Raw genomic sequence first — 24,356 nt, forward strand, 5'->3', positions numbered from 1 at the left:
CGGCACTGGGGCAAGATGGCTGCTGAGAAACAGGTTCCCGGTGGCGGCGGCGGCGGCGGCAGCGGCAGTAGCGGCGGTGGACGCGGTGCGGGAGGAGAAGAAAATAAGGAAAACGAGCGCCCTTCGGCCGGATCGAAGGCCAACAAGGAGTTCGGGGACAGCCTGAGCTTGGAGAGTATCCCGGAGTAATCGGGCCCGACGGGGAATGACTACGTGTCGATCGGGCGGCGGGCGGGCGGGCGGTCGGGGAATGGGGAGTAGGAATCGCAGCTTGATGTCCTGGGTGCGAAGGCAAAGCTTAAAGCTTGATGCTCCGAGGGAAAGCGTGTGGCCTGTTGTGAACGCGAGTCGTCGCGGCGAAGCTTTCTTAATAGGTCGGTGGGCGTTTTCTGTCACGTGCAGACGCGCCGGAGGAGTGGGTTTCCAGTCTGCATCGCGCGTGATCGCACCCGAGTGCTGGTGACACCAGCGTGTGGCTTTTTGAAACGAAGTAACAAGCGCGAAGCAGGTAGCGGAGTCTCTGAAATAACACAAGGAGCTTGACGTCTGGACATAATTACGTTTTCAGGGGGTTGGAGTTTTTGAACTGGAGGTGCGATTCCAGATGGGTTTTAGGACTCCTTGATTTTACTCCGGACCTGGTACCTCCTCGTCCCTTTTTGGTTATTAAAATATTCCTTTTAATTTTTAGTATTTTTTAAAAAAAATACAGCCATAGAGAAGCGTTGAGGAAACTGGGGAAAGAAAACTAAAGTTGTAGATAAAGGACATTGGACTTTTCTAAAGTTGGGTACACGACCTTAAACTATTTTACGATTCTTAAAAAGGAGAGTTTGGCCAGGGCTTGTTCTTTTAAAATAAAAACTTCAGTCTCTCTATGCAAACGGGGGCCTGGTTTGGTTGGCAGGTGCTAATCCGAGGCGCGTGCAGCATCACAGCTGGTGAGGAAAGTTCGGTTTGGCAGGTGGAGGAGGCGATGCCAATGGGGAGGGATACACGTCACTTCCGGCCCGAACCTGCTGGAATGCGGACATGACTGGGTCCAGGTGTAAATCAGTGGGAACCAGCCCACTCACAGTCAGCACTTAGAATCCAGCAGCCTTCCTGACGCTGTTGGGGTTCAGTAATCCGTAATGGCTAGCAATGGCCGCCTTTTTCAGTGTGAAAGGAGAAATAGTGAAGGCAATCCGCTTTTCTATGCCCTTAGCCCTGTCCTCCGGCAAGACAGCTATTGAAAATGGTTTCACTGGCTAAAGCATTTCAGAAATGTGTAATCTGCTGTGGTTTGCTACAAATACAGACTAATGGGGACATGTTTTGATCTATTTGGGTTCCTGCCATTGTAAGCTTTTCCTTAACCGTGGCTCTAGTTCTCCAGATTATTAAGGAATCCCAGCAGCAGCACGGCTTGCGGCATGGAGATTTTCAGAGGTACAGGTTAGTATCGTGTGCAAGTCATTGTGGAATTTTCAGCTTAGCTTGCCCTTGTTAATATCCTACTTGGTGATATCAGAAAGTATACCTAGAAAGTCTAGCTCTGAACTTACATTGGATCCTCAAAAGATACTTCATTTTCAAATTTAAAGTTTTATTATGAATAAAAAGAGCCGATCTTTTTATCCATTTTGCCTCACAATAGTGCAGATACATTGGAGGCTTCTGCTGAAATTAATAAGCAGTTAATGGTCATCATTTTTTTTAACTTAGTCATATTGTGTAGTGTTGGTTAAATGCAAAGCTTTACAGTATTTTAAGCATAGAAGGGGAATTTCTGGCATTGTGATTCATTGGTAAACTTTTTATAACAGCCTGCAAGTTGAAAAACATTTAATATGAGTCTAAAAAATACAATAGATGCCTAATGTGTAATACAGTTCAGTCCTTTGAAAGCAGAAATATCCAACTGTTTCTATATTGTAGATACAGGCTTTGGCTACCTGATTGTTAAAAGTGCTACAGAAACACTCATCTCAGCTTCTGAGGAATCAGCTTTATGGTGCAGGGCAGCAGGCTGGGGCAGAGGAGCAAGGTGGGGAGCGGCAGGACAGAGTGGGGAGGGCCCTGGAGGCTAAGCTCCTTCAGGTGTTCGTCTAGGTGTCGGGAGCCACTGAAGAGTTAAACAGCAGATTTTTATCACTTGATTTGTTTTTAGATATTAAGAAAATTTCCAAAAACAAATGTAGGGTTGATAGTATAATTAACTCATCACACATGTATTGCAGTGGTCACCTTTCTGCTCTGTTCCAACTTGTGTTTTTTTTCTAGTTATTTTATTCAGTATTGCATTTTTTAAAACAATATGTTTTTATTTATTGTAGAGAGGGGAAGGGAGAGGGAGAGAGAGAAACATCGATGAGAGAGAAACATCTATCGGCTGCCTCCTGCACACCCCCTAGTGGGGATCAAGCCGCAACCCAGGCATGTGACCCTGCCTGGGAATCAAACTGGTTACCTCTTGATTATAGGTCGATGCTCAACCGCTGAGCCAATATTGGCCAGGCCAATATTGCATTTTAATTGGCTTTTTGGTGGTAAAAATATACATAACATAAAATTGACATCAGTGTGTACCTTTCAGTCATTTTTTATGTCTTTAAATACATAAATACATTTGTATATGTGTGCCCACAAAATAGTGTATTTGGTTTTCTAGTCCTTTTCTATGCACTTTTTCATAAGCTTGCTCATATTGTATATACAAATGTGTATCCTGCCTTTTGACTGAATATTATATTGTATGTATTTCTCCTTGCCTATAAAAATGTTCTACACACATGATTCTTATAAGTTGCAATATTACCCAGTGTATATGTATACAATAATTTATTTGCCTTTTCCTTGGAATTGGTTACATATATAATTGCCAGTTTTTTAGGTTTAAAATTTTTGTTGCCATGAATCTGTTCAAACCCCGTTGTATTGATTACTTCTTGAGTATAGAATAGTATAGAAGTGAACTGTTGGTTCAGGGAGTATGAACATTTTTAAGGATCATGATAAATGTATCCAAATTGCCAGAAAATTCTTAGCAAATTATATTTCTCCCCATAAAGTATGAGTGTTCCATTTGATTTTTATGTAAAAGGATAAGTGATAATTAAAGCAAAAATTATGAATTGAGGGAGAAGATCTAGTTTATAGATTCAGCCAGACTATTATTTTTTTTAATAAGCTATACCCTGGTAGCTTCAGGACTAAGATACTATAGTATCATTTAAATATTATTCTGTATTGTAAATTATGCGCTATATTATTTGATTAAGGGTTGGTAAAATTTTGTATATATTTTTACACTAATTTAGTCAAAATACTTTTACTGAGCATCTATATGTTAGGCACTGTGCTTCGAAGTTTGAAAATAAAATCATCTTTGCACTAAAGGAGTTTATATTAGTGAGACAGGCATCCTGCTCATTCTTTCAAAACCCATCATCAGCCCACTCCAGCGCAGTGTCAGCGAGGAGAGGATGACGACCGTGTCCTTTACATCCGGCTTGCATGTGTTTTCTTGGTTGCCATTTTATCTGCGTGACCCTCCCAACTAGAGGCTGGGTCCTTTGAGAATGGGTACTGTGTCCTCTGTCTCTCTGTCTTCTGTGATGCCAGTCAGAATGCCCTGCTTGTTTTACTTCATCGAATGTTTGCAAGACGCTGTGTGGTGGCTATAGAAACCATAAGTAGAACATGTTCAACCTGTGGCCTTACCTCATTATAGAACCTACTGTTGAATGTACTGTCAGGGTGTCTGAGTGACTTGTTTGTGGTTTCTTACAGGGGCTACTGTTCCCGTAGACAAAGGCGTCTCCGGAAAACACTCAACTTCAAGATGGGGAACAGACACAAGTTCACAGGGAAAAAAGTAACTGAAGATCTTCTGACTGATAACAGGTACTGACTACGCAGTGCTGGGTGCTAAGTACTTTTCACAATGTGCCAGACATTGTGCCAGACTCTTTCATTGTCTCGTGTGATTTTTTAAAATATATTTTTTATTGATTTCAGAGAGGAAGGGAGAGGGAGAGAAAGAAACATCAATGATGAGAGAGAACCATTGATCGGCTGCCTCCTGCATGCCCCCTACTAGGGACCGAGCCCACAACCTGGGCACGCGCCCTTGACCGGAATCGAACCTGGGACCCTTCAGTCCGCAGGCCACCGCTCTTCCACTGAGCCAAACCCGCGAGGGCTCATGTGACTTTTTAGCAGCTCTGCGGAGTGGGCGTTTTTACTATTGCTGTGTTGTAATAAGGTTCAAGAACTTGTTCAAAAACTGTGGTGGATGGTAACGTTAAAGTCGGTGATTAAAATCTGACCGGTGCTGGGAAAGGTTTCTGGAATGCAAACTTAGTGTTGAAGTGCTTGCTTCAGTCAGTAGATCTTAGATGGAATCTGGCCGCACACACGTTACTACAGATGAGCCCCGTGTGTCAGTGCTGCGTACACCCTGCGTCATGCTGCTGAGGAGTAACCTGCCAGGCACAGGTACTGGAGGCCTCAGGTCAGTTCCTCAGCCTGCAGCCTGTGGGCCAGATTGGTCCTCCTGCCACCTGTCCTTATAAATAAAGTTTTATTGGAACACAGCCACATCATTCGCTCAGTATTGTTCCCAGCTGCTTTGTGCTACCATAACAGAGTAATTGTGACAGAGACCATATGGTCTACAGAGTCTGAAATATTGGGCCCTTTACAAAGAAGTTTCCTGTGAATGGGATGATGTCAGTCCACTGAGCCACACCCACCGGGCTCAATGTATCGCCTCCTAATGCTCTGGTTTCTAACTGGGTTGGGATAAGAGAGGTGTGGATTCAAAGATGAGGCCAGACTGTGTGCTCGGACAGTCTCTATTTGCTGAAATTTGGGAGGGGTCAGTCTAGGTTTGCCATTGAGGTGGCAGCAGGCTTTTCAATAAGAAGTATCTGGTGTTGCCCTAACTGGTTTGGCTCAGTGGATAGAGCATCGGCCTGTGGACTGAAAGGTCCCAGGTTTGATTCGGGTCAAGGGCATGTACCTTGGTTGCGGGCACATCCCCAGTAAGAGGTGTGCAGGCGGCAGCTGATCAATGTTTCTCTCTCTCATCGATGTTTCTAACTCTCTATCCCTCTCCCTTCCTCTCTGTAAGAAATCAATAAAATATATTAAAAAAAAACAACATCTGGTGTTGGTTAAAAACCTGAGGTGGTCCTGGCTGGTTTGGCTCAGTGGATAGAGCGTCGGCCTGCAGACTGAAGGGTCCCGGGTTCGATTCCGGTCAAGGACACGTGCCCAGGTTGTGGGCTCCATCCCCAGTAGGGGGCGTGAAGGAGGCAGCCGATCAATGATTCTCATCATTGATGTTTCTATCTCTCCCTCTCTCTTCCACCCTGAAATCAATAAAAATATATTTAGGAAAAAAAAAAAGAAACCCGAGGAGGAGCCTGAGTCAGGGACCCTCAGTCCAAGATGCGGATTTTGAAGTCATGGTTGATGCTGTGAGAAGAGTAGTCAGGAGGAGAGCCAGGGAGCGCGGGAGAGGTTGCGAGGCCGCAGGTGGTGCCTCGGAGAATGCCTGAGTCTGTGCTCCTGTCTCTGGTTTAGATACTTGCTGCTGGTTCTGATGGATGCTGAAAGAGCCTGGAGCTATGCCATGCAGCTCAAACAGGAAGCCAACACTGAACCCCGAAAACGGTTCCACTTGTTGTCTCGCCTCCGCAAAGCCGTGAAGCATGCAGAGGAGTTGGAGCGCTTGTGTGAGAGCAATCGCGTGGATGCCAAGACCAAGTTGGAGGCTCAGGTTAGTGTCTTAGCCTCAGCTTTGCTTTATTGTGCAGACGGGAGACGTGACTCCACAGAACACAGGTGCACAGAACAGGGTTCCTAGGTTACACATGGATGGTCAGGAGAGGAAAAAAACTGGTTTTGGTTTTTCAAGGTGAAGTTGGTATCTCTTTTTAGTCCTCACCTGAGGATATGTTTATGGATTTTAGAGAGAGAGGAAGGGAGGGGGCGTGGAAGAGAGAGAAACATGTGAAAGTGATCGGTTGCTTCCCATATACATCCTGACCGGGGATCAAACCACAACCTGGGTATGTGCCCTGACGGGGACCCACACCTGCAGCCTTTGGTGCATGAGATGACGCCCCAACCACCCGAGCCACCCAGCCAGGGCGGCATCTCTTGTTTTTGAGCTTTGGTTTTTAATAATTGGCCCTCACTTTGAAAGAAAGCTCGTGTTTGTTTTTGATATGTAAATGTAAACTTTTCATCTATTTGGAAGCATTCACAAAATAGTAATTTTTAAAAATGCATTTATTTAAAAGAGATGGATATTGCAAGTTTACATTCACCTTTTGATACTTACATTATAGCCCAGAAGCTGGTTTTAAGTAAAATGAAGACAACCAATTCCTTTATTTTGAAGTTCTCTCCTGGGAAGTAAATGAATCATAACAAATTACCTGTGTATCACATTGGATTAGTGAGAAGTTGTTCTCTTTTAAAGTCAGCCTGAACATCTGTGTTCTGGAAACCCAAGTTGGCAGGACATAGAGGAGGTCGAGCTCTTACACTGGTGCTCGGGCGCTGAAGCAGTTTCTCTTTCCCTGCCGCTCCAGGCTTACACGGCGTACCTCGCAGGGATGCTGCGGTTTGAGCATCAGGAGTGGAAAGCTGCCATCGAGGCTTTTAACAAGTGCAAGTAAGTCCTCCGCTCCAAGGCTCTGGCCAGTTTCACTCTAGGTCGTCCCCCGCTGGTAGCTGGGAGAAGGCCTCAAATTGCTGTGCTTTGTTTTTAGCCAGCGTGTTGCTTGTGAGCTCATTGTGTTAAAATAAGGCTGCTGCTCGCCCTGACCGGTTTGGCTCAATGGATAGAGCGTCGGCCTCTGGACTGAAGGGTCCCAGGTTCGATTCCAGTCAAGGGCATGTACCTTGGTTGCGGGCACATCCCCAGTAGGGAGTGTGCAGGAAGCAGCTGAATCGATGTTTCTCTCTCATCGATGTTTCTAACTCTCTATCCCTCCCCTTCTCCCTTCCTCTCTGTAAAAAATCAATAAAATATATTTAAAATAAAATCAGGCTGCTGTGAGACCGGTGCTCTTCCCTCGCAGAACTATCTACGAGAAGCTCGCCAGCGCTTTCACAGAGGAGCAGGCCGTGCTGTACAACCAGCGCGTGGAGGAGATCTCGCCCAACATCCGCTACTGTGCCTACAACATCGGTGAGGGGCCGCGGCGAGCCCCGGTGGGGGCGGGTGGTCCATCTCCGAAAAGGTGGGACTGTCAGTCAGTTCAGCTCAGAATCGCAGGAGGCCGTGCCTTGCTTGGCTTCCACCCTGCGTCTCCTGTGCCCCACGAGCTCCGGGCAAGGACTGGAGTCACTGCAGGCACTGGCGCAGGGAGCGCGCCTTCCTGTGGGCGTTGAACCTCGTGGTTTTGGAGAGAACAGACCAGTCCCCTAACCGTTTTCCTCTCGTTCTCAGGGGACCAGTCAGCTATCAATGAACTCATGCAGATGAGACTCAGGTCTGGGGGCACCGAGGGGCTCCTGGCTGAAAAATTGGAGGTAATCTAGTGTGTACGTTTTTTGTGAAAAGTCTTTGGTTTTAAAAAGTCCAGAAAAAAAGTAATCCATAATCCCATCACCCAATATAATTGCTATTAGTATATGCATATTTCTATCTTTTTTAAGCAAAAAACTTTTAGTATTTTTAAGTATTCAAGTTCTTTGCCTGTTACATTTATTTTCTAAGCAATATAGGCTCATAGACAAAGTAGGAAATACAAAAGGTGGGGGAAATAAGGTCACGTGCGTTGCCACACACAGACTTTTGTATGTGTAGGAAAAAGGCGTATGTTTTAAAAATGGGGTCTCAGTGTGCAGTTTAGTAACATTCTTTTACAATATGTCACATGTGGTTTTCCCCTTCAGTAAATACCTTCTACATCATCTTTTGATGGCCACCTGGTACTCCTTTAGGCCTGTTTTATTTCACCACTTCAGTGTTACTAAGTGCTAAACAGTATTACCATGAATATCTATGTCCCCAGTTTTTGTACGTATTCTTAATTATTTCCTTAGGATAAATTTCTAAAAGTGTAATGAAATATTTTAGAAGCTTTTGATTCATATTGATAAATATTTTATGTTTCTACTAATTTACATTTCTGCTTGTGTATGACAGGTATGCTTTCCTCTTTTTACCCCCTTATCAGAACTCAGTGATGGTCTTTTTAACCTTCTATGATGTCTTTTTAGTATTTGAGTTTCTGTGCGCCAAGATACATTATCCCAGGAGGAATTCAAATATAAATGTGTGTGTAGTCTATAAGGTATAATATGGTGGCTATAGAAAGAGACACATACTAATTTCTATTTATTTCCCCTTGGTCACTCATATCCATCAGTTAAAGCTTTAACTTTCTGATACTACTTTCTAGGCATTGATTACTCAGACTCGAGCCAAACAGGCGGCCACCATGAGCGAAGTGGAATGGAGGGGGAGGACGGTCCCCGTCAAGATCGACAAAGTGCGGATCTTTTTACTGGGATTGGCTGACAACGAGGCGGCCATCGCTCAGGTAGGGAGCACCCTCCTCTCTCCTGCACGTTTCTGAAGCGGTGTGTGTTTGTGTGTTTAAAGTCACAAAACAAAAGCTTATCTTTCTTCTTATTATTGTTTAAAGTATTACAAATAGTAGTACATATGTCTCCTTTTTTTTCCCCAATTGACCTTACCCTGGCCTCCCCTACCCCCCGGCACATGCCCTCACCCCCCTCCCAGTGTCTTGCGTCCATTGGTTATGCTTATATGCATGCATACAAGTCCTTCGGTTGATCTCTTACCCTCACCCCCCAACCCCCAACCCTCCCCAGCCTTTCCGCTGTAGTTTGACAGTCTGTTCGATGCTTCTCTGCCTCTGTATCTATTACAAAAACTTACCTTAATGCTGTTGGGTATTTGATAACGGTCTTAAGATGCACCCTCTTGAATAAAATTACTTTAAAAGCTAAGTTTATAGAGGAGATATTATGTGTAAAGGGCAAAGACACTGATGCGACAGCCATCAGCATACACCTGGCAGCAGTGGAGAGGCCGGCCGCAGGTAGGGGTGGCTTTGGGCCCAGCAGGTGGAGCAGCGGCTTCACTGTCGCTTTCCTCTCTCTGACCTCTCCCCTCGCCTTCCAGCCTGAAGGGCAGCCTCCTGTTCCTGGGCTTTCTAAGGAGAGCCTCGCTAAACCAGAATATCTTGTTGGTGTGCGGTCTGTGTAATACTCATGCAGAGCTGCTGGCTGACATAATTGTGGCCTGTTTGTGGGTGTAAACAACCAAGTGGGTTTCAGGGGATGAGAACCTGGGCTCTTGGTTTGCACAGTGATTAGGCCCTTTTTGGACCTCCTCCTCCATATGCAGCGAAGAGCATCTTTAGAAAGAAAAGCCAGGCCGCTCAGCACGTCCGCCTCCTCCCAAGGCCCTGGTGTTCCCTTCCTGAGACTCCCCGCAGCCGGGACCCCGAGTGACTTGCATGTCGGCGCTTTGTCAGTTGTTCCCATGGGCTGTTTGAAGCCTCCGGTCTTCCCAGTGACTTGTTCCAAAAGAGCTACTTGGACTGAGGACAGCTTTCAGTGTGGAATCTCTTTGTGCCTCTGCGTTACATGTTGCCTCTCGAGTTTTCCTTTATTTGCTGAAGGACAGAAGACTAGAACAGGGCTAGGAAGTTTTTCCCCCTTAAACTAGGAGACTGACAAACACTTTGAGAGCATTTCCTTGCACTGGAGTGTGGCAGTGTCTCTTCTGGACTAGGGCTCTGGGAGCAGCCGCCGTTTAGCTTATGTGATCGGGTTAATGGTTTTGTTTTAAAGTGACACATGCGGGAAGAAAAGAACTGCCGTCGGTGACAGCCAGGCAGGAGTTCTGGCTCGAATGGGGTGGGGGAGGCCCACAGGGCAAATTCAATGGGGGCTCCTAGGACCGAGCCACAGACATATATCAGATAAAGGACAAGGAAAGCTAACATTTATTAAGTTTTAAAAATTATTCAGCTTAAGGTTTAGAAAATATAAATGATGTTTTAAAGAGATTGATCTGTCTCACATTCCACTCACTTTCATTGATATTTCACTATAATAAAAAGGAAACCAGCGTACAAGTCTTCCTTGTATTCATGAGGTATACTTTTTACTTGTTGGAATTACACTGAGATCTGATTTTATATCCTGTGTTTATCCACATTTTGTAAAGATTTTTCATGTTCTTATCAATCATTTCATAAAACTTAAAAAAATGCCTGGTGGTCACCTGGCCAGAGACCCCACAGGGGAGCAGAGGAGGGTGATTGTCTTCCTTAATGTCCCAGACACTCTGCTGAGTGCTTCTGCCTGTTGTCTTTCAACCCCACAGGGTGGGCAACGCTCGTTTACAGATGGCAAACGGGCCTCAGAGCTGTCACTTTCAACCACAGAGAGAGGGGAGCCTGGCCTTTCAATCAGGCCCTTTGGCTCCCCTCATGTTCCTTGGCCTTTCCCACATGTCCTGTTAGAGTCACGGGGCTGGGAACAGGACCGTGTCCTTGGCTTTGGTGAGTAACTGCTGTATGTCACTCAGCGCCCACAGCAGCATCTGGGCCTGGGAGAGGCTCGAGTAGACACGGCCGGGGGTGAACCCAGCTCCTTGGCAAAGGCATCTCCATGCGGCCGGTTAGTGGGGGAGGCAGGTCTCCCACATGGGAGAACTTGTCTTTCTCCTGTTTTTTACACATAATTAGAGACTAAAAACCTGTAGTTGGGGAGGCCTTTGCCTTATTTGTATAATAATTCAGCTTCGGCTAAACTAGACCAAGTGAGGACATTTCACACCTTGGAGATGAGGGCTCTTCATCTCGGTGTCTCCTGACCTACCCGCACTGGTGTTTGCCACCCTCAGGAGCTGGGATGCAGAATTCAGGGGTCCCCGTTCACTGCTTGCTTGGCAAGGCTTTTAGGACTTCAGTACTGAAACAGCAGCTTACTGAAAAGCATGGGAGGAAGAAATAATTCAGGGAGACGAGACATTGGACTGAAAAGACTGGAGCTGAGAGTGAATCCGCTGCCAAAATCCAGTTGCAAAATCCTGAGTCTCAGCCAAGCTTTAAATCTTCACGTCTTTCATGTCGTCTCCCTTTATAACTTACCTCTCTTGGGTTCCAGTCACATGGGTCACCTCGGACTTGTCCCTGTGGCCGATTGTGAGGCAGCTGTTTGGGAGGGAGGGCAGGTCTCACAGCTGCAGGTTAGATGACTCTCAGCTGTGGTTATTATTTGTATAATAATTCAGCTTCTGCTAAACCAGACCGAGTGAGGACATTTTACACCTTGGAGATAAGGGCTCTTCATCTCGGATAATATTTTAATGTTTGAGTGGAAAGGAGACCATTTATTCTGCTCTTTTAAAATCCCCCTTTACCAGATATCCCTGGTTTTCTCTAGACCTCAGTGGGCTGGGTGAGGTGTGGTTCCGTCCCCTGGTTCTCCTGTGGGTGTGGTGGGGAATGTGGTCAGACTTGCCTTGTTTGTCTCTTAGTCACACCACCACCTTCCAGCAGTTTTTGTAGGCAAGTGAAAACGGTCTGTTTTTAATAGCGGGGGCGGGGGGGGGGGTGTCACTAGTTCAGGACACACAGCAGCCGGTTTGCTCTGTACCAGTGAGCCAGGAGAGGACCTCAAGCCACGTCCTGGGACGCTTGAAGTTGATCTGGAATATACGCACAGGGCTAGTGAGTAACCCTCCTGGGCCTGCGGTGGCTCTGGGTCAGGCCCACCTCGTTCCTAGGCAGGGAGTTGCCACGTGCTCGGAGCACCTGTTGGTTCAGCCGCAGACCTGGGAGGTCTGCATGTGTGTTCTGAGGACCCCGCTCTCCGTGTAGAGAGGCCTTTCTTGTTCCTTTGTCCTCTCAGATGATCTTAGCCTCCAAGATAGGTTCATAGAATAAAAGTGTAAAAATGAAACATGCTGAAAGCCTCCTGTTCGGAGACATTTGCCCGCCCAGAGAGGAGTGGTCTCCGGTCACTGTGCCCAGCTGACCGGCGTCCTCCCCTCAGATCGGCTCTCCCCTTCGTTGTGGTCTCCCCCTTCCTAACAGTCCCAGGGGGCGCCTCGCTCTGCTCAGCCCCAGGGAGTGGAGGGACCCGTGCAGTGAAGAGCTCAGCGGTGTTTTCATTTTCTCTGTGACCCTCCCTTCAGGAGGGCGACGGAGCCTGTGTAGCTGGTAAAGCGAAGGTGACCCTTTTCTGACTTACACACCCATTGTCCCAACCGCGAACCCTGCCCGTCTTTAAAAGGGTGTTGGTGGCGTAATTGCTGGGTTGCCTGGTATCGGACTAGAGCGGGAGCTCACCCCGCTGCTGAGGAGGCGGCTCTGCTCGGTGTGGTTGCTGCCAAGTCTATTCACAAATCTTACTCCAATTAAACGATTGTACGGCTGCCCCGTTCCACAGGAGTTTTACTTAGAAAACTGGCCAGCGCCCTGACTGGTTTGGCTCAGTGGATAGAGCATCGGCCTGCAGACTGAAGGGTCCCGGGTTCGATTCTGGTCAAGGGCATGTACCTTGGTTGCGGGCACATTCCCAGTGGGGGGTGTGCAGGAGGCAGCTGATCGATGTTTCTCTCTCATCGGTGTTTCTAACTCTCTATCCCTCTCCCTTCCTCTCTGTAAAAAATCAGTAAAATATATCTATAATAATAAAAGCGTAATATGCAAATCAGCCGAACAGTGGAACGACTGTCCGGACAACCTTACAGACAAAGCTGGGGCTGCGAGGGCCGAGCCCCTTGCACAAATTTTGTGCATTGGGCCTCTAGTGTGTGTGTGTGTGTGTGTGTATATATATATATATATATATAAAGAAAACTGGCCAGCAAGTTGGATTAAATAGTTACAAAGAGACTGTAACCTGAGGTGCTGGCGAGTGCTTTGTATGAAGTGTGTTTCTCCAGAGCCCCACTGTGCAGACCGCAGCCGCTGGAACACGTGGCTCAGTTTAAGTTGCTGAGAACTTCAGGTGCTCAGTAGTCACCTGTGGCCACCACCTGCCGTATGGACGGCGTACGGGCGTTTGCGTCATGGCTGACCCTCCATTGGACAGGCTGCTCTAGGTCCCAGCGAGTGGCTGGTGGCCGTGCTGGCCTGTGTAGATTTATAGAAGGACTGTCCCCGGTTGTTCCCAAGTCAGGGGACAACAGGGGAGTCAAGTGACTTATAAATAGAAAGTATGTTTGATTTATGTTGGGTAACTCACTGAAAACTAGGAAAAACATAAGCGCTCTTAAGAGAAGAAAAGATTTTTCTCTAAACCCCTCCCAACCATCTCTTACAGGAGTGGGCAGTACCGGCTTTTCTTTTGGGCTTTCTCAGAGGTCAGTCGGCTGTTAGTTTCTGTGGAAATCAAACATGATAATGGAATGTTGATGTTTTCGTGTCACAGTGGGTCTGCCAGTAACACAAGTCACCTCTTTCTGCCTTTCTTTCGCCCGTTCCCACCCGCTCAGTCGGATTCTTTAGACAGTAATGTGGTGTGGCAGGTATTCATTCAGTTAATGAGTCACCTTCCCTTTCCCCAGCTGGCGAGCAGTGGGTGACGCCCTGTGCTGTGAGAGACTGTCGTGGAGAGCAGGCTTGTCCACCTTGTCTGCCCAGAAAGGCTCTCAGCAGAGCCGTGTGGACTGAGGGCAGCACCTCGGTGCTGAAGAGAACCGGTGTGATGTGCAAGAGAAACCATGTCTGATGGGTGTCGCTCAGTACAGTTACCCACTTGCTCGTACCTAAACGCAATCCAGTGTCAGCACGTCTGTTGGTTACGTTCGGAGGGGTAATTCTGCTGGCACCCAGTGGGGTTCAAGGCCGTTTGTTCTGGAAGGAAAAAGGGAAAGAAACCTCTGGCCTGCTTCAGTGTGAAGGAGCAGCGCCCAGATCTGGTCCGTAAGGCCCCCCAGGGAGGCCGGTGCAGGCTGAGCAGAGGGGGAGCGTTGGAGGGAAGTGCAGAGGTTCTGTGATCGGAAACAGTTTGAAGCATCTGTTGCCTGACGGACAGTTTCAGGTGGTTGGACGGGTGCTTCTCAGTATGCGCACTTTCTATACATAGAATTCCTGTTTCCACAAAAGAGTGACGATGACTCCCAGAAAGAGCTTACGTGGTGCAGAATAGTGACAGCTGAAAGCTCTCTGGTTGGGGCACTTTTTATTGGTTGTGTAATGGGGGGAATCGAAGCGCTGTTACACCCCCCCACCCCCCACCCCCCACCCCATCAGAACACTGTGCTTACTCAGAGGAGAGTCAATGCCTCATTCTGCCTTTGTTCAGGCTGAGAGTGAAGAGACCAAGGAGCGCCTGTTTGAATCCATGCTCAGCGAGTGTCGGGACGCCATCCAGGCCGTTCGGGAAGAGCTGAAGCCGGACCAGGTAGGACCAGCAGCTGAGGGCGGGCTCTTGCTCCTCCTCTGGGGCCCATGCCCAGGTGGGGTCCCGGGGGACTGAGTGCATTGACTCTCAGCCACTGTTGTTTTGGGGGGAGCTCGGCTGACAAGCAACAGAAGCCTCTGGGCTCCATCAGGCTGAGGAGTTCCCTCTCTCCTGCTTCTCCTCATGGTTTCCGCTATTACCTGCTAGGCCTTTGCTCTCAAATTCATCTCTCCAGGGAGACCTCTCCAGCGCGCCCTTTTTTAATAAAATCACTGCGGTTCATTCAGCGTCTGGGAAACCTCACAACCATGGTGCCTCTTCCTTCCCGTCTCCAAACACCCTGCTTCCTCTCCCTGTGCAGTTCTCTCGCCGCTGGTCCGCCGCTCCTGTTTCTAATCAGTGCCGCGATTCCTCTCTGGCTAGAGCAGGGGCTCCAAACGTTTATGCTGGTGGCCGCCCATGAGTCACATGGAGCATTTACCGCTGATGTGTTTATTTGTAAATTACATACCTTATTAGTCAGCTGATTTGTAATATATAAAATGCATTAAAAAATTTTTTAATTAGAAAAAGAAGATCTAGTTTTCTCCTTAGTCCGGACTCGTCAGGTTGTGTGCACCGCACTTTAGAGACCGTGGCCTCGCAGGCACAGTGCCGACTCCCTGAGCCGGTGTAGAGCCTTCCCCGCCGCTGGTCCCAGCCTCTTTCCAGTCCTGAACTGTGCTGCTTCCCTCGGAGCCCTCTGCCTCCGCTGTCTGCTCACCGTCACCTTCACATGCCTCTCCCACCTCGTGCACGCCTTCCCCTCCTCCACCTGCTCATCCTTCCGCTCCCTTCTCACACTCCACACACGCCTGTTTGCAACGGCCAGATCACAGCTCACCACCTCTGAGAAGCCTGCTACACCCTCCTCGCCCACAAAGACCTCTTCATTTTCTACGTATCTAAATGTTCGATAGTTAATCAAGAATTGCCATTTAACATTTGGTGTGTTGTTTTATATTTACCTTTTCGTTTTATTTTCCTCAAGATTGTAAGCATCATAAAAGCAACAATATATTTTCTTCAGCATATGTCACAGTACGTTGGGTATAAAATGTTCAATAAATATGTGTTAGGCTGTGGCCACCTGTCTCCCTTTCCCATGAAGCTGCTTTTGCCCTTCCCTTCATGCACTGAACAGGTACATACAGAGCCCCAGCCTCCATCTTCACCTGGAATTCACAGCAGTCGAGGGACACCTCCCAGATAGGAATATGGTGACACCAAGGTGCATTCGTGCCCCATTGCTACTGTAGCATTAACTTACACTCGGCGGCTTTCACCACACAGATTTGTTATCTTAACAGTTCTGGACGCTGGAAGTCTAAATGGGTTCCTTTTGGAAGCTCGGAGGATCCTAGGGGAGAACTCACTTCTAGTTTTCTTGAGAATGCATGTTCTGGCTTCTAGAAGCCACCTGCATTCCTCGGCTCATGGTCCCTTCCTCCATCTTCAAAGCTCTCTCTGACCTCTGCCCTCTGCCTCCGTCTCACTGTATCACCAACTCCCCTGCCTCCCGCTTATAAGGAGCCTGGATTGCATTGGAGCCCCGATATTCTAGGCTAATCAAAAATCTCTTAACTTCACCACCTCTTCATGCCTCTCCCGCCATGTGAGAGAACCGCTTCGCAGGTTCTGGAGTTTGGATGTGGACACCTTTGGGGTTATTATTCAGCCAAGCACACAAGGCAGGCGCTGACAACACAAGGGGTCCAACTCGGGTCGAAGGCCCAGACCCTAACTGGAGCCGTGGATGTGGGCTGTCTGCCCTGCGTTAGTGCCGGGGTCTGGCTCAGGAGAGGAAGTCTTGCTGGCTTTACTCTGAATTCTCTCCTCTCACTCAAGTCCCGTTTCCAGGTGCCAGTGGCCACTGAGTGACCCTGTGGCCGAGCACATGGCCAGTAGAGCTGCTGTTTGAGGAGCCTTCCAGGGCGCTGGGGCCACACATGGAATGAGGTGCCAGAGCCCGGGGGAAGGCCAGCTGTGTGATCTGTGCCTCTTTCACTTTCTGCAGAAACAGCGAGATTTCAGCCTGGACGGGGAGTCGGGGAAGGTCTCTAACCTTCAGTACCTGCACAGGTGAGCTGTGACGTTTGCTTGCAAGCGCTGTGAATGCATCATTGGAACGAGAGCAGTGTGATCTGTGTGTGTTGTTTCCCTCCTCACCCAGGGAGTGAGGATACTTCCCTCCCCTCCGACTCCTGTGTGGCTTTGTTGTTTCCCTCCTCACCCATTTCTAAGGGCTGATTGTGTTCTCTGAGTGTTGATTTTAAAAGTCAGTCTCTCATTCTAATTTTGTGATCAGGAAGTCTCCTCTGTCTCTCGTGGGTTATTAATAATCATGTTTTTAGGTTTTCTGCTCCCTGCAAAGTCAGGTTCTTCTAAGTTGCTTGTTTTCCCTCTTGGTTTTGACCTCTTCTGTCTTGTTAGAGTTTAAATGTCTGATTCGCCCCTCCTGTGAAGCGTGTGGTTGTCTGGTGGCAGCTCTGCGTGCTGCACGGGGCTTGTCAGCTTTGGGCTTCTCTGTAGGCAGGCGTTCCGGCTCTGTTCTTCCAGGAATAGATTGGAACCGTGGACCCGGCTCCAGTCTTGTAGGGTTTTGTCTTGGGCAGGTCGGATCCCCAGAACATCCCTGGCTGCTCTTGTTCCGGAAGCCGAGTGGGTGAAGGAGGCTAGGAGGCCAGTCAGCACTCAGACTGACAGGCCTGTGGTCCCCGCTTCATTACGGAGTCCCTGACGTAGCTGTGCCTGTGCCCGGCCCAGGCCTCGGTGTCCTCTCCCAGGATGCCTCCCGGCTTCTGCCGGAGGAGGATGGGAACCTCGAGGCCTGAACACTTCTTACCAGGTTCTAAATGGCTCCCTGTTAACCCAGATACTAAAGGGCCTCACCGGGTGGTTCATTAAAGTGAGCAGGCCCCAGGCACAGCCTCCGGGACATGCCACCTGCACAGCCATCCGGAGCGACGTCCCTCACGCTCTGAGGGAAGCCGTCATGGAAACATGCCTCCCTGTAGTGCAAGCACGTCACCCCCGCAGCCGGCGGGCCGCATGCCTCGTTGGACATGCTTGCTGTAGTGTGAGTGTGGGCCAGGCGTGAGCCAGTCCTGGTCCAGGAACGGGCTTGCTCTCCGTGGTCTTCGTGAGGATGCCTCTGGGACTAGTAGTTCTGCGCTCCTTAAAGGAAGAAACGGAGACTGTACCTGAGACTAAAATAAATTCCGTCAAGTGGTCTCAGACTGGCCCCTGCCTGTTTGCCCCTGAGCGGCAGCCAGCACTGAGGGCTTGAGGACAGGCCCTCCCCCCACGCTTCCCCCAGGCCCCCCGACCTGAGGTTCTTCTCAGAACGTCAGCGTCCTGGGCGTAACCTGAGCTGACATGTGCTGCATTCCAGCTACCTGACTTACATCAAGCTGTCCACGGCCATCAAGCGCAACGAGAACATGGCGAAAGGGCTGCAGAGGGCCCTGCTGCAGCCGCAGCCGGAGGATGACAGCAAGCGCTCGGCCCGGCCCCAGGACCTGATCCGGCTCTACGACATCATTCTGCAGGTGACCTGGAGGACGGGGCACGGGCCTGGCCTGGGCATGTGCTGGACACCAAGTGCCTTCGCTTTACATAGTGAAATGGTGGTGACAACCAGCAGCTGTGAGGGTCTTGGTAAAAGACAGGAGAGAGAGGTCTTGTTGTACCACTTCAGTGACTGTGCCCTCAGTATTTATTTATTTATTTACTATTTTTAAAAAATGATTTTCGAGAGAGGAAGGGGGTGTAGAGAGAGAGAAACATCTATCAGCCGCCTCCCGCTTGTGCCCCAACCGGGAATTGAACCCGCCGCCTTTTGGTGTTGGGGACAAATGCTCCAACCAGCAGAGCCACCGGCCAGGGCTGTGCCCTGGTACTCAGACGTGTTGATGTGCAAAGACCGGGAGCCCAAGGGGTCACCGAGCACTTTGCCTGCGTGTGGTCCTCGCCCACGTGCTGTGGCGCGTCCTGAGACCAAGGCCACACCGCCGCGGCCCCTGGGAGCTTCTCAGGGAGCAACATGAGACATTCACACACACAGGCGTCCGTGTGGACGCCAGACGAGCGGCCGCTCTGGAAGGAAGGTGCAGGGCGGAGCCGTCCCCTCTGGCCGAGCTGCTCTGAGAAGGCTCTCGGGGTCGGTCTGCACTGGGTCGGAAAGGGCAGGTGGCCCTCGGTGTCAGAGACGATGGAGGTGACAGGTGTGGCTGCTGCCAGGTCACTGGACTCGGACTCCCCCTGGATTGAAGCCCAGGCTTTCGTTTCACCTCGCCGGTCTATTGGTCCGCAGCCACCTCCTCATGAGCTTTCTTTGTGCGTCTCGTGCAGAATCTGGTGGAGCTGCTCCAGCTCCCGGGCTTAGAGGACGACAGAGCCTTCCAGAAAGAGATAGGCCTCCGGACCCTGGTGTACAAGGCCTACAGGTACGGACGGGCGGGCCTCTGCCCGGGAGATGGGGCGCTGGCTGTGGGTAACCTGCCCGTGATCAGAGGCCAGCAGCCCAGCATGTTCAAGCGAAGTCTCAGGTGTGGCTGGCGGTTCCCAGGGTCCTTGTTTGCTCTTGGGTGATTTGGGGCAGCCAGAGAGCACACACACTAACCGTCCCCTCCCCCCTCCCCCTCCTCCCGTGGAAAAGGGACGGTGCCGGAAAAGGGTCAGTTAGCAGAACCAGGGGGAGCCTGAGCTGAAGCTGAGGGAAGGCGGGCTTCTCGCTTTTCTAAACGACTTGTGTTATTTGAACTTGGATGCGGGCTGTGTAGCAAGAGGGGGTCTGAACAAAATGGCCACCTGGAGCCCTTCTTTTTCTGGCCCTCACACCCCCGCACTCTGACTCCCCAGGGTGCCCCTCCTGGCCCCGGGGACCCTTCGTCCTGTCGGGCCGGCAGCCTCAGGCTCTGGTCCCGGTAGACGGGTTCCCATGAGGAAGGGGATTTGGGACTTGGTTTCTGAAACAGGTGAGCAGAGATGAGCGATGTGACCCGAGGTGTGCGGTGCCGGCTGGGGTTACATTGGGCCTTCCCTGGCCTCCCTGGGCGGGGAAGGGGCAGTCAGCCCCGCAGGCCTGGACAGAGAACGTGGGGTCTCCAGGCAGTGATCCTGAGGTGAAGAGACCTGTTTCCAAATTGAACATGTAGCCCTGCCGGGCAGCTCCGTTGGTTAGAGCCTCGTCCTGAATGGCCACGGTTGTGGGTTTGATCTCCTGTCGGCACATACAAGAATCAACCACCAGTGAATGTATAAATAAATGCAACGGCAAATCAGTGTTTCTATCTTCCTCCCTGTCCCTCCCCCTCTCCCTCTCCCGCTCCCTCTTCCTGTCCCTCCCCCTCCCCTCCCCCTGCCCCCTCCCCCTCCCCCTCCTCCCCCTCCCCTCTCCCCTCCCCCATTCCTCTATCCCCTTCCTCTCCCCCCTTCCTTTCTCTCTCCCTAAAATCAATTTTAAAAGTTTAAGTTCAGCCTAAACTCAAGGAAAGCGTTGCCCGTGGGAAGCTGTGCTCCAGCAGCCTGTGCCTTTCCCTCCCCGCAGGTGTTTCTTCATCGCTCAGTCCTACGTGCTGGTGAAGAAGTGGAGCGAAGCCCTCGTCCTGTATGACCGAGTCCTGAAATATGCAGATGAAGTGAGTTCCGATGCTGGGGCCTTCAGGAGCAGCCTGAAGGTGAGTCTCTAGGGGCTGCCTGTCCTTGGGGTGGGCCTGCCTGGTCAGCCATGGGAGCTGCGGGCCTGAGGAGGACCAGGTCCGAAGAAGGGAAGCCATTCCTCTGGATGAAGTAAACCTGAGACAGCTGCGCGTGGCGGTCGGATGTCTGGAGTCACATCCCTCTCCGGCCCCCACACTACAGGATTGATCTTGATTTACTGCCTCTGGGGAAAGAGTGGACGTCTGGGTCGCACCCCCAGAGATTCTGATTCTAACGGGTGGGATCTGGGATGAGCCTTGGGTTTTTAAAGTGATTTTCACACACAGCCAAGTTGAGGACAGGTGCCTTTCCCCACACCGTGTGCCTGGCCGTGCGCTGGGAGTGCGCTCAGGCCCCCGGCCTCTGCGTGGAAATCGGCATCTCAGCACGACCCGCAGACGATCGGGTGCGCGTCCAAGCGAGTGCACTGGCCTAGCGTGCCGGGTGGTGTGGTTTATTTTACGGATGTGAAGAGAGCTGGCTGTTTAAGCTCATGACTCTGTGGTGATGCAGAGATTCCTGAAGCACCGGCCGGTCCGAGGAATCCGTGTGTATTTTATGAGCAGAGACTGTTTAGAAAAGTGAGCGAAGGTTTATAATAAACGCGCTGGTACTCACAGACTCCGGCTGTTTGCTCAGCACAGCCCTCGGCGTGGGGCTGCAGCATCAACCTGGTCTCTGCCTTCAGAGAGCTTGTGCCTTGGTCACCTCCCCAAGACCTGCATGTGGGAGCCCTTCTGTGAAGACAGAGCGGGGCGGGGGTCCTGGAGCAAAGGCAGCAGCTGGGAAGGCGAAGACGGTGCGGGCGGAGGAGGGGTGACCAGTGTGACCAGCGTCACAGTGCGCTGTCGTCCAGATGGGAGGCAGACCAGTACGAAGGCTCCTCCCAGGAGAGAAGAAACGTTTTACAAACGCCCATCCTCCCTCACGTGCCCGTGGGGTGGGGAGTGTCCGGGAATAGAGGCGAGAGGGATTCAGTGGGATCCTCGTATAGCGTCACTGTGAATACTGCCAAGTGGGAGACCCAGGCAAGAGAAGGGCCTTGTGCTCCAGCCAGACGCCCAGGGTGGGTCCCAGCTTCCAGCCCCTGGGGGTGTGGCTGGCACATTACTTGGCCCCTGTCTGCTTTAGTCCTACCTATAAAACGGCAGGTGCGTTTATAGTGTATAATAAATACATTTATTAATACATCATTAGTCCCATTAGTCCCTGGCATCATTACCTGATCCATGGCTTAGCGTTCCCTGTTAGAACCAGGCTAGTGTTTCTCAAGGGGAGAAGTGCTCACAAGTCTAAAGTCCCCTGAGAGACCAGCGGCATCGCCAGCTCAGGTGGTTTGGTGCTTCTCCGGCCGCCGGCTCATGACTGTGCGGTTTCTGGTTCGTTGCAGGACCTGCCCGATGTGCAGGACCTCATCACGCAGGTGAGGTCGGAGAAGTGCTCTCTGCAGGCGGCGGCCATCCTGGGTGAGCCTCCTCCCCCACAGCCCCTCCCGCGGCTCCTCTCCGCCCCCACTGCTCTGTGAGGATTGAAGGGGTTGTCTTGGTTAATCTGTAAGATTCTTATTTTCCCCGCCACCACCTCTGTGCAGTAAGGCATCCAATTATGTGGAAGAAGCTAGAGGGACTGTCGTACTGTCCCTTCTGCCTAGTCGTGTCTCGTACAGTGTGCGGGCTTCCCGGGCCAGCGGCACCGGTTTGGGCTTTCCCGTCTGCTCTGCACGGCTTCTCAGCAGAGTTTGGGCCCAGGAGGGAGAGGGCTGACTCGCCCACAGGGTGGCCTCCTCTGCTCTTGGGATGGGAGCCCACACGTGTGATAGGTGTCGCTTGTGACTGAGTTTGCTACGTCCCCGTCCTTACTGAATCCCTGTGACCTTTCAGATGCAAGTGACTCCCAGCAAACAGAGACTGCCTCCCAAGTCAAGGACAATACGGTGAGCCTGGGCGGGGCGGCTCTCGAGGAGTGAAAGGCGGGCTCCTGACTCACTAGGGATGTGCGCTCATTGGTAGAGGGGACCCCTCATCCTAAGGACATACCTGCTCCCTCCCTTTTACTCGGAAACCTGGAAGCTGCCTGTACACGGCTTGTCAGGTGTCATCTCGATGGTCCCACCTAAGCTTAGGGACTGGTGCGAGGAGCACCCCTGCTGGGAGTCCCGACTTGGGCGTCTGGCAGGCCCATATGCACCCCAGTCCCAGCCTGCCCCTCTCTAACCTCGGCTATTTAAATGGGGGCACAGGAGGTGAGTGGGGACCAAGTGAGGTCGCACCGATAGGCCCTGAACTGGGTGCTCCACACATTGAGTCCCCCTGCTGGTCTGTGGTTCACCCCGATCCCTCCCTTTGACTTGCCTTCCAGCCTCTGGTTGAACGGTTTGAGACATTCTGCCTGGACCCTTCCCTCGTCACCAAGCAGGCCAACCTCGTGCACTTCCCCCCCGGCTTCCAGCCCATCCCGTGCAAGCCTCTGTTCTTCGACCTGGCCCTCAACCACGTGGCCTTCCCGCCCCTGGAGGACAAGTTGGAGCAGAAGACCAAGAGCGGCCTCACTGGCTACATCAAGGGCATCTTTGGATTCAGGAGCTAACCAGGCTCCTTGGGGGCAGGGAGATCCGACCCAGTCTGTCTTGTGAGAAACCCAGCGAGTTCCATGGTGGTAGATGCAGGGCCGCACTGGCCCAGGGTGGGGGTGGAGCCCTCAGCCCTGCGTCCCTGTGTCTTGTGTGTCTGTGACTTAATCCTTAACCACGTGCGGGAAGGGCACCCTGTGGTCTTCTGGGGCGTGCGGGGTCCCTCTGTCCGGCTCCTGGGGGGGCACTGCCCGCTGGTCCCGTGTGCGCGGTGGTTGATTTCCTCCGGTCGGTATGTGTTCGGGGGGAGTTCACACCAGGCACGGAAGGGGTTCGGGGGTTCTCTCCCGCCCTTCAATGCCGTGGGTTAGAAACGAGCTCCTCGCCGTGAGCACCCAGAACCCCTTGAAAAGTGTGTCCGTGACGCATGCTTGGCAGCGTCTCCCCAGAGTCACGGTGGCCTCATCCCCTCACCTCCACCTGGAAGTTACGTTTCAGAACAAGCAAAGAGCTCTATTTTTAGAAGAAATGTGTTACAGTCAGAAATGATGAAAACAAATCTTATATTAAAAGGCAAAGATGTTGGAGACTGTGCCCGTTTTTTCACGTGCCCCACTCAGCCCAGGCCCAGCCTCTCCGTGGGACGTGTCAGGTGGACCCTGACTCCCGGGCGGGGGGTGTGTCCGAGGTGAGATAAGCGTGTCAGACAGTGTCTGCGGTTCCCAGGCTGTCGTCTGTAGCTGCCACATAGTGTAACCAGTTTCTCCCGTTGCCCCTTATGTTGCCCTTCGTCATTCTTTATTTCTATTATAGCATCACTAATAAGTCACAAAGGCAATGTGAGGAAGAAGGGATGTTAGGTGATTTAAACCTGAGATGTACCTGAACCTCTGAATCCCTTGGAAATGGGAACATCCCACGGGGAACGGGGAACGTTGGCTGAGTGTGGTTCGGACTTGGCGCCGACTAGAGCAGCTTGAAGAGGAGGTTGATCGCTTCAGGATCTGAGCGAGTTCTTACAAGATGGACTCCCACCGTGGGCACGACGGGCCTCCCTCCCAGGGAATTGCAGAAGCCAGATTGTGGTGGGAAGACGCCCGGCTGCTCGTCAGAACTGCAGACTCGAGGTGCTCACACGTGACCTCTCCTCCCCCAGGATTTGCTTTGGGTCAAAGAGAACTTTTTTTTTTTGTAATTGAAAGTTTCATGGTCTCTGCCACACCATTTGGGGGATCCTCCCTCCTGAAATATAAACAGTGAGCGTAGGTTGTGGTCTTGGTTTTTGGTCCCCAACTCGGGGCTCATGGGGCGGAGGGAAGTCGGGGGCTTTCACCCCTTCCTCACCCTCCAGCTCCCAGTGGGCTGGGGTCCAGGGTCCGCATCCCCCTCGCCGCCTTGGGCTGACTGGTCACCGCCACAGGCTGTGCTCCGCCGCCAGGAGCAGCCAGGAGCGTCCGCAGCACTGGGGGCGGGACGGGGCTGGAGAAGCTGCCGTCCTCACCTGCAGTCCTCACCTGCAGAGGCGTCCCTTTGTCTTGCTCAGGGTTTCCAGGGCCTCCATTGCAGAGTGCCGGCCCGTCGCCCTGGTCGCAGCTCCTGCGCGTCTTCTGTCTCGTGGCCACACTAGGAAGTCCCTGCC

General features: G+C 51.2%; 1 protein-coding gene across 2 annotated transcripts; it reads left to right on the plus strand.

Moving 5' to 3' along the window:
• Positions 1-23,982, plus strand: SRP68 (signal recognition particle 68). 2 transcript variants are annotated; one of them, XR_001346360.2, is made up of 17 exons: positions 1-175; positions 1,371-1,437; positions 3,775-3,888; positions 5,575-5,770; positions 6,591-6,673; positions 7,083-7,192; positions 7,454-7,536; positions 8,412-8,552; positions 14,308-14,406; positions 16,463-16,527; positions 17,840-17,996; positions 18,799-18,893; positions 19,997-20,126; positions 21,539-21,614; positions 22,029-22,081; positions 22,507-23,405; positions 23,531-23,982. XR_001346360.2 is itself a non-coding variant. In XM_006107171.3 (16 exons), exons 1-16 carry the CDS (start codon positions 16-18, stop codon positions 22,732-22,734), a joined length of 1,857 nt encoding a protein of 618 aa, XP_006107233.1. In that variant the 5' UTR covers positions 1-15; the 3' UTR covers positions 22,735-23,982. The 2 variants fall into 2 exon arrangements, 1 of the variants encoding a protein (XP_006107233.1); XM_006107171.3 differs by having other exon boundaries at positions 22,507-23,982.
• Positions 23,983-24,356: the final 374 nt, after the last annotated feature.

Source organism: Myotis lucifugus, unplaced genomic scaffold, assembly GCF_000147115.1.
Source record: "Myotis lucifugus unplaced genomic scaffold, Myoluc2.0 scaffold_1049, whole genome shotgun sequence".
NCBI lineage: Eukaryota > Metazoa > Chordata > Mammalia > Chiroptera > Vespertilionidae > Myotis > Myotis lucifugus.

Bases quoted from the DNA above. Each gene is read 5' to 3' on its own strand.
- SRP68 (XM_006107171.3), top strand. From the start codon at position 16: ATGGCTGCTGAGAAACAGGTTCCCGGTGGCGGCGGCGGCGGCGGCAGC. The intron at 5,771-6,590 runs GTTAGTGTCTTA...CTGCCGCTCCAG, and splicing joins AGACCAAGTTGGAGGCTCAG to GCTTACACGGCGTACCTCGC. The intron at 14,407-16,462 runs GTAGGACCAGCA...CACTTTCTGCAG, and splicing joins AAGAGCTGAAGCCGGACCAG to AAACAGCGAGATTTCAGCCT.